The sequence below is a fragment of the Alligator sinensis genome, unplaced genomic scaffold, assembly GCF_000455745.1.
Source record: "Alligator sinensis unplaced genomic scaffold, ASM45574v1 scaffold200_1, whole genome shotgun sequence".
NCBI lineage: Eukaryota > Metazoa > Chordata > Crocodylia > Alligatoridae > Alligator > Alligator sinensis.
Genome location: NW_005842453.1, coordinates 1,033,173 through 1,042,840, shown reverse-complemented (window position 1 = coordinate 1,042,840; position 9,668 = coordinate 1,033,173). Strand labels below are relative to the sequence as shown.

General features: G+C 48.1%; 1 protein-coding gene across 1 annotated transcript in view; it reads right to left on the bottom strand.

The window, feature by feature from the left end:
* LOC102383231 (b(0,+)-type amino acid transporter 1-like) overlaps positions 1-7,756 on the bottom strand; it is a 20,621-nt gene extending 12,865 nt beyond the window's left edge. The window contains exons 1-2 of the mRNA XM_006030641.1: positions 6,243-7,756; positions 1,753-1,886 (exon numbers count right to left, since the gene is read on the bottom strand). Of these exons, the coding sequence (XP_006030703.1) occupies positions 1,753-1,886; positions 6,243-6,986 (878 nt within the window). The 5' untranslated portion in view covers positions 6,987-7,756. The remainder of the gene's footprint in view (positions 1-1,752; positions 1,887-6,242) is intronic.
* Positions 7,757-9,668: the final 1,912 nt, after the last annotated feature.

Below are 9,668 nucleotides of genomic sequence, written 5' to 3'. Positions count from 1 at the left end.
GGATGTCTAATCTAAACCTACTCTCCAACAACTTGTGGCCGTTATTCCTTGTTATCCCAGGGGGTGCTAGGGGAAACAAGGTCTCCCCCAAACCCTTCTGGTCCCCCCTAGTGAGTTTATAGACGGTCACCAGGTTCCCCCTCAGCCTTCTCTTGTGAAGGCTGAACAGGTTCAGGTCCCGTAGCCTCTCATTGTAGGGTCTGCCCTGCTGTCCCCAGATCATGCGGGTGGCCCTCCTCTGGACCCTCTCAATGTTGTCCACATCCCTCTTGAAGCGGGGTGCCCAGAACTGGACACAGTACTCCAGCTGTGGCCTGACCAGTGTCGTGTAGAGGGGGAGGATCACCTCCTTGGCCCTACTTGAGATGCACCTGTGGATGCACGATCAGGTCCAGTTAGCCCTGCCGACCTTGACCTCGCATTGTCAGCCCATGTTCATCTTGGAGTCAATGATGACTCCAAGATCCCTTTCTGCCTGCATGCTCTCAAGAAGGGAGTTTCCCATCTTATAAGCGTGCTGCTGGTTACTACTGCCCAAGTACAGCACCCTGCACTTGTCCGTATTGAAACGCATCCTGTTTTTGTTAGCCCACCCTTGCAACCTATCCAGGTCTTTCTGCAGTCTTTCCCTCCCTACTAGTGTGCCCACCTCACCCCAAATTTTGGTATCATCAGCAAATTTGAACAGGTTGCTTTTCACCCCGTCGTCCAAATCGCTGATAAAGAAATTGAACAGTGCGGGCAGTGGATGGGTGGGGGCACAGCCAAAGACAGAGCACTTGGGTGGGTGTGGGTACGCAGCCAGGGGCAGTGTGTGTGGGGGTCTGTGGGTGTGTGTTCATAGGATGAGTCCCAAACACCCACCCCACCATACACATTCACCCACACTCCCCTTGCACTGCCATATATGCAGACCCCCACATCCACACACCCTCACACAGCCCAGGCACCCTCCCCCCCACACATCCCATACCCACCCACGCCTGACATATCCACACACATACCCGAATGCTCCCTCACCCCACACACCCATAGCCCCCCCACAAACCTATACCCACTCCCCACAACATACAAGAGTAAAACTTCATTTTAAACTATTGTGCAATCACTTCTAGATGTACTACACAAACACATGTAAATCGGGACAAAAATATTTTTTGAAATCAAGTTAATGAATGCTGTAGATGTTTCCTTTTTAGAATATAATTTAGTATTTTTCTGGTTCCAAGATGGCACAACCCCTTGCTGAAAAGAGTACTTCTGGGGGCAAGGGGACGGACTTCTGGTGGAAACGGTCAGGGTTAGGGGCAGGACTTCCAGTCACAAGATAGCAACCAGGGGGTGAGGCACCTGCCAAGGGGCAGAGCTACCCATGTGGCCCTCGACAGCTTGCCAAAACTTGGTAAGTGGCCCTCCACCCGGAATAATTGCCCGCCCCTGGTTTATATGGCCAGCCCCAAAGGGGGAGTGGTGGGGGGCATGTAAGCTCTCCGTGAAATGCTCCATCATTCATGCCAGGCAATTGGCTAGTATAAATAATAAAATCCTTTTCCACCTATAGATACCAAAGCTTTTTACAGAGAGGATCAATACCATTATCCCCATTTTACAGGTGGCAAAACAGAGGCAAGAGAGCCTACCTTAGATCAATCAGCTGACCTGATCTGAAACCAGAACTGAGGCCTCATGAATTCCAGCTTGGCACTTGATAAAGTGAGACATACTGGCTATGTTAATAGAGAGGTAGCTTACCCCCAGCTGACGGCCACAGCACCTGAAGAAAGAAGTTCAGCTGGTGTCATGGCTGCAAAGTAGCTCACATTTACCAGCAAATACAGGCATGTTACCAAAGGAATGGCAATCATCACAGCTCTGGGAAGGGTCACCTAGGAAAAGGGGAAAGAAGGGTTAAGGATAAAAGCGTCACCTCCACAAAGTATATTTACAGCTCTCCCACTGCTGTCCAGCTCTCTCTGGAGGATGGACTCAGACCCAAATCCTCAAGGACCTTTTGGTACCATACTCCTATTGATTTCAGTGGGAATCATGCCCCTAAGTACTTCTGAGGACCTGGGCCTCTTTGGGCCCTTTGTGCTTGAGTGTGCTTTGCCTGTGTGTAGGCCAGGCCTTGAAGGCATAAGTTCAGTATAACTGTAGTTGTCCACCATTTTACAGGTCTTTTCTTGCTCAGGCTGGAGGTGATGGAAGATCTGTGGTGGGAGGATATCTGGCAAATCACTTTCCCTGACTCCACATTCCCACAGGCTGGGCAGTTTGAGCAAGACATAGGCCTTCAACTCAGCCTATTCAGAATGTAACAGCTGCAAAGGCTTGCTTCGCTGCAAGCTGAGTGGGTGAGCTGTGCCTAAGAACTTTGCAAGAAAAGCAGCAAAAGTTTACAGATGGTATAATAGCTTTTCCAAACTGAGGCTATGCTGTGCACAATGCACACTTGTTACTGGAGCATTTGAACTGTGACCAGAGGCCCCACTGCAAACCCCGGGCTCTGATTGGCTACTGTGGAGCATAAAAAGCTGAGGGAGTGGAAAGAAGCTGGAGGAGAGTAGCACTGCTCTGAAGAAAGGGGTAGAGCCCCCTCCCCTCCCTGCAGAGGGCACAGAGATGAGGCTTGCTGGGAAGCAGACATCAGGATGGAGGAGTGCTTGAGTCATCCCAGGAGAAGCTGATTCCCCACCTGGGGCAGAGCTGTGCAATCAAAGAGTGGGGAGGGGTTGGCAAACTAACTGGGAGCTGGGAGAAGCAGCTTGGTCAAGGACCTGCAGAGGGAAGTCCTCTTTTGGGGCTGGAAAGACTTGTACTGCAGGAACAGACCTGTAGAGGGAACCTCCCCTGTCTGCATGTGGAGGTGCTGGGGGAGAGAGAGAGCCCAGAGAGGGAGTGGGCTGTGAGAATCCCAAATCTGTATGGGTATGTGAGGGGATACTTAACCCCTAGTGTTTGCAGGAGGTGTATTTTTCAGAAGGAAACTAAAGAAAAGAAGCCTGTTGCCTGCAATGGCTGATCAGAGACTTGTTTTTTGCTGAGTTACCAAGAAGGAGCAAGGAGTCCACCTTCCCTGGAGCAGCAGAAGCCTCTGCCATCTAGTGGTGAATCCTAGTTAATGCTGTGTTGCCAGTTATTGTTATGGGAAGGGGATTGTGACCAGAGGGAAATCAACCTGGGTTATGAGAGGAAACTGTTTTAAAGGGTTATAACCAGATGAATATAATCCATTGAGGGTGGTCCCACTTGCATCAGACAACCAGTGCAGTGGAATTATTCACCTAATGTTGCAGTTGTAAATGTTATTCAAGTTGTTCGCTGTATTATTAACTATTGATGTCTGTTGTTTATATATATTATTTCTTCTCTTGATTTAATCACGTCCCTTTTCCTGTATATAACTGTACATAATAAAGAAACAAATGTGTTTACTGGGTTTGGAGTAAATTCTTGGGTGGTGAGGGTGAGGCACATTGCCCTTGCATGGGACACCTCCAGTCAGCAGACCTGCTTGAGCGGGTTCCCAGGGTTACTGGCACCCTGAGGCTCCACAGTCCAGCACATCACTCAGCCTAGTGTACAGGTTACAAGAATATACCGTTTTCTTCCCCAACCCTGTGCTCACAATTCAAGTGTGAGTGCTAGATGTCAAAGAAGAAACAGCAGTGGAGTTGAGGGAACAGAGGAAAGTGATGGTTGGGGCAGCTCTGTTTGCACTGTTAGTACCTAACCCCACAATGCCTCCACTGGTATAGTCATTCTTATCTGTCTATGGCCTCATAAATAGACTGTATGAATACTGATACATATAAGAATAGCAGCCTCTCTCCTTTTTGTACTAGACGTGCTTTTTAATTGTTTAGAGTTGTTCTTATTTAAACAACGTTAGTATGTAGGAAAGGGACCTGCAGCCTGGAAACAGAGCTGCAAAGAGCCCATTTTATGAGCCATCCCCTTGCTGGGGAGCCAGGTCACAGCACAGGGAGCTAGGCCACGTCAGGTCAAGGCTGAAGAGGGAGGGCTGAGGTTTTGTTCGCACCTCCAAGCTTTGCCAACATAGCTTTGTTGGCTGTGGCGTGGGGAAAAGATAATTTCCCTCAGGTAACACAGCAAAACCTCCAGTCCAGATTTGGTGAAAGCCCCAGTCTGGAAGCAGCTATGAGACAAAGAGGGCTTCTGCTGGCTGGGCTTTGGTCACTGGAGCTGGTGGTGTGGTTATGTTCACAGAAAAGCCCCATTTCTACTAGTGGGCCCTACCGCCCCAGCTTTGCTCACATGGGTACAACAGCAGCAGCCTCAAAGCTGACAAGCCATTCGTTCTCCTGGAACTTCTGGTGGTGCCGAATTCAAGTCTGCTGTGAAGGGAGTGAATCATTGGGAGACTCGTATCAGGGAAGGGGGCATGTGGAGGACAAAGAGGAGAGGCCTCTGCAGCACACGCAAGCCCAGTTTTGGAAGAATGTCTGTGATATGTCCAAAGAAGCATGGGGGCCAATGTCAGTTATGACTGGACAACAGCAAGGAGTTAGCAGGACCACTGGTAAGCATTATTCACTTTTGTGTAATGCCTTTCCCTGAATCACCCCACGTTCCCACTAACTCATGACTTTCCTTCCCTGCCTGCCTGCCAGACTAAGAATATAGACCTCTGACTCCTCAGGGAGGGAACCCACCAAAGCATCAGACAGCCACATGGTTGTATAGCTATACAAACACCGCTTGCCTCCAGGGTTTGTTGTGCAGGTTTTTTTGCAGCCAGTACTACTAAACTTCTGCACAACGCATCTTTTGCACCCTTGGGTCTGTCTGAAGCAAAACAGGGTTCAGGGGCTCATTTGTTGCTGGTACCCAGCATGACCTTAAGGCAGGGCCCCGAGCTGATCACAGGATGCCAGTGCATTACAGTTATATTTGGATCACAATATGGCCTGGAAATATCAACTGAAGTCAGGGAACTATTGTCAAACACACTGGGTACATCTACACATGCACTTTACTGCAGGAGTTGGCCAATTGGCTCTGCAGTAAAACATCAGTCTACAAATGCACTGTTATTGGGGCACACTAAACTAATTAACTCTGCATACATGCACCCAGTTAGAGATAGTCCATGCCCTGAAAGACATTAGAGAAGATAAATAGAGGAAAGAGACAGAGGGCATTTGAGGACAAGAAAGGTGAAACGACTTCCCAAAGGCTGCTAGGAACAAAATCCAGATCTTCAGATACCTTGGCCAATACTACTGCTCAATGCATTTTCATTATCATAAAGCATTTTCTTATTGCCTGTATCAAGGGCCCAATTACAAACAAAAAATAAGTTTTCAAGGTTCTATTTAGACCCCAATCTTTAAGATTACCAACTCATATTTGCTAGCAGAAAGCACTATGCGGCATAAAAATATTGTAAACCAAAGGTTGAAACTGCATTTCAAATGAGAGCTTTGTAAAAGAAAATGTGTTCAAAGGACTTTGAGGTTCTAGTGTCCTGGATTATTACCTCTTGCCTGATTATTGATTGTTATTGCTGGACCATCTCCTGGACTTTCCACTGAATTTGATGAAATAGCAGTCTGTGGCACAGCACACTCAACAAGGCAAAGGATTCAATCACATTCAAGTAAATATTTAGAAAGCATAAGGGAGTTTGCTCAGGAAAGGGATTTTCTGTTGCTAATATCTTGGCCATCTACAGAGTGCTTATGAGCAACCCTTATCTTTTCAGAGCTGAAAGATTAAGAAAGTTAAGGATTGACTAAATAATGATTATTACAATTTAGCTGGAATACAAAATGTGTCCTAAGAAAGTGGCAATTAGCATGTCTCCTTTCTCCTGACTGAATGATGTGCTGCATTTCCATAAGAGTATCACCCTCCATCCTACAGCCTGATGCAGCTGAATAGTCATGATGTTTGGGAAAGGCTGCTATTCAGTGCGACTGATACCTATATTTCAGTCAAATGTTCTGTTAGACATTTGTACGAAGCATGCTCTGCATTCTCACGGCTCTGGGCCTCTGAGGTTTGGTCAGTATTATCATCCTAAATTAGGAAGGGCAAGCATGAGGCACAGAGAGGTTCAATAACTTACCCCAGATCACAAAGCAAACTAAGAATAGACCTCTTACTCCAGACACTAGAATCACTGCCCCTCTCATGACATATTGTATATAAAATTATGTGAATTATTGAAAAGTTAAATAAAGAAGCCACACTGAAAACCAGCATTGTTCACTCACTTCAGGCTTCTTAAGCTCTTCGGTCACATAATTCAGGTTGTTCCATCCATCATAAGACCAGAGTCCCTGATAAAATGCCACTCCAACCGGTCCAATACCTGCTGTTGTGTTTTGAAAGGCATTCTGGAAACTTTGAGTTTGTCCATTGATGAGCAACACTATTCCGCCCACTGCAATGACCAGTAAAGCCAGGAGTTTGGCAGCTGTAAATACATTCATAACAGAGGTAGCCAACTTCACATTGAGACAGTTGATAACGGTCAACAGCAAGATACAGGTAGCAGCAGTACATTTGACCAGTACCTGAGGTGGGGAGCATCCTGGATAAAATGGAGCAACAGCATATTCAGCAAAGCTTAGAGAGACACCTGCCACACTGGCAGGCCTCACCATAATGACAGAGGTGTACGCAAAAAGGAAAGCAGGAAAAGAACCAAAATTCCTCAAAATGTAAATGTATTCTCCTCCGGATTCTTTAATTATGGTCCCAAGCTCAGCATAAGACAGGGCTGCAAACATCACCAGCAGACCACAAGCAGCCCAGATGATGAGACTGCCGGCAGGGCTACCCATATGGTACAGCACCCACTCTGGAGACATAAAGATCCCAGAGCCAATCATGGTGCCTGCAATCAATGACATGGCACTAATCAGTCCGACCTCACGCTTCAACCTTAAAGTCTCCATCCCTTTGTTTCGCTCTGCAGCCAAACCAGATGAGCCAGCTGTCCTCCTTTCAGTCATGCTAGTGCTGGTAGTAGAGGTGTTTGCAGAGAAAGAGACTGTGAGGCTCTGGCTTCTTTTATTAAGTTAATAATTATAGCAATCACAAGTCACTTGAAGTGTCATTGTTCAGTAGTTTATAGATTGGAAGATACTATCTTTTTTTGTTCCGGCCTTTATTTTTTTATTACTAGCTTATCTTATTAAAGCAGAAAATCAGGTTGGCCTGTTTCATCAGGGCTCAGATCCAGCCAGGTGCTGATCACCTTCTATTCCCATTACAAATAAGAGGTATTGGTAGCACTTCACCTCTTACAGAAGTCACTCGGCACTCCGCAGGATTGTGCGCCAGATTACCTAACAGCAGTGCATTTTATGCTTCAAGTAGAATTGGGGACAAACTGCAGATAAGCAAATTTCCCATAAAAAAATAATCTGTACTTTATTCTCTGAGGCTGATTAAAATTCAATATTCCAGCAGTTTACAGAACTGGTACCACAGACCCTGAGCACTGCTGACTCGGTGTTTCCTATCATCCCAAGGAGATATTGAGTAAGCTTTTCTCCCATGTTGTGGTTTTACTCAGACAAGCACTGGGCTCAGTTTCTCAATACAGGAGTGAGGGAAATGATGGAAGCTTCCAACAGAGGCCGCACACATCATGGGTAAATTCCACACACATCCACCATCAGAGATATGTTCCAGCTCCCCCTGAGTTCACAAGGCAGAGGAGGGAGCGTGTGCAAGGGTAGCCATCATTTTCCATAAGGCTGAAGCTCTTGTAAAAGGAACAGCAACACCGGCTGCCTCTGCTCACCTGGAATTCCTGGGGCCGTTCTGCCTGCCTCCAGGCACTGCTATGGTCCCTTGAACAACCAACTCCTGCAACACCTTCTTGGGTCTAACAGGAATGTTGCCCGAGGAAGGACTAGTGGGTTTCTCGTATAACACATTCATTGTATATCTTATTTGTTTCAACACATGCAGTATATAAAAAGGCACTGATCCAGGGCTCTTGAGGTGTTCAGTACATGGAACAGATGAAAACAAATCCAGCAGCTTCCTTACCCTACAAGCCAGGGTAGCTCTTCTTTTGTGCCATCATGCCATTGTGGCTTTAGGGCTCCAGTCCCACCCCTCTAGGACTGTGGACCCCTGGCCCTCTCTCTACTCTCTGTGGGCTAACCCTCTAAAATCTCTGCCCCTTTTGGGCTGTGGGCTCACTGGCCCTCTCTAATCTCTGTCCCTCTTGGGCTATACTGTAGCTTGTACCCTGTCCCAGCAGGTTCAAGCTTCCTTGTGCCTTCCTAGCACTAATAGGACCCCCATCTCCACTTATGAAAACCCTTAGTATAATTTAATCCAGTCCATCAGATTAAATTATACTAAAAGGGTAAACCGTCTGGCTGTAACTAAAACTAGAAGCACTCTGGCTCCACACCAATCTTCAGCAAGTCTACAAGCTCTCAATTCCCTACTTTCAGTCTACAAAGCAGTGAGGTCCCCAAGTAGCCTCTCAGCCACAATCAGCACAGAATAATTCCTTCCCTAGCAGCCCACAGAGTCCAACCACCTCCTGCCCTCAAACCCTGAGTTTATCTGATGCTTAAGCCCAGCCCCTCTGGATCATGTGACTTCCCCCCCAGCTTCCACAGCTGGTTCTGCTTAGGTTTGCTGGCTAGCCCTCAAGGCAACCTACGGCTACTGAAGCATGGGCGACTGGTGCTGCCTTAGTCGGGGGGCACATGCCCCCTCCCATTGTGGCCAGTCCTACTGACTGGAGGGTGCCCCCCATAGCCGATCCCACCAACTTGTGCGGGGGGTCTCACACACCTGATCTTGCGACAGTCAATTGCTGCCGCCGATTGCTGCAGGCACTTCTGGGTGTGGCTGTAACTGCTTCTGGGATCGGCTGCAGCAATCAGCCAGTGCTTGCAGGGCGAGCACCGGCACTCCTGCCTGCCCCCCGCCCCCCATTACCTAAGTAGTGAGCGCAGCCAGACAGGGGATGTACCAGCACTCTCAGGGGGTGCACATGCACCCCCATGCACCCCCTATTTGTCGCCACTGTGTTGGAATGTCTGTAGCAGTGCCTCCCTTGCCCCAAGCAAGATTCTGCCCTATGGTACTATTGCAGAGCTCTGCAATAAGCACTCTGCTGCTCAGGCCGGCTCTGTCTTATTGTCCTACTGCAGAGCAGCTGGCTCCACAATAGGCACTCAGGACTCATCCAGATGAGCAATCATGGGCATTTCTCCAGGGACAAATATGTACCACTGCTGCTTATCCCCAGGGAACACCCCTACATTTACGCTCTGGTGTGCAGCAAGTTGCCTTAGGTGGGATAGGGGAGGCTGGGGCCAGCAGCCAGGCTGGACCCAGCAGCCTTACCTGGGTTCCTAGAGGCCTCCTGGGGCCCCAGTGATGCCAACCTAGCAGCAGGAACCCTGGCCAGCAGCTGAAGTTTGGCTCTGGCCAGCCAGGCTCCAGTTTTGGGCACTGCACACTACCACCATGTGCACTACCCTGCTTTTTTCTAGCACGAGTGTTTTTGACACCAGAATTTCCTGGTGTCAACTCCCCTACCCACCTATGCTGCAAATTAGCAGTGTGGAGAACAGCTGCATATACAATGTGTGCACTGTGCAGCGCCACAGACCGTTCCTCATAGTCTTTGGCCCCTGGCTGCCTATTTCCTTGCA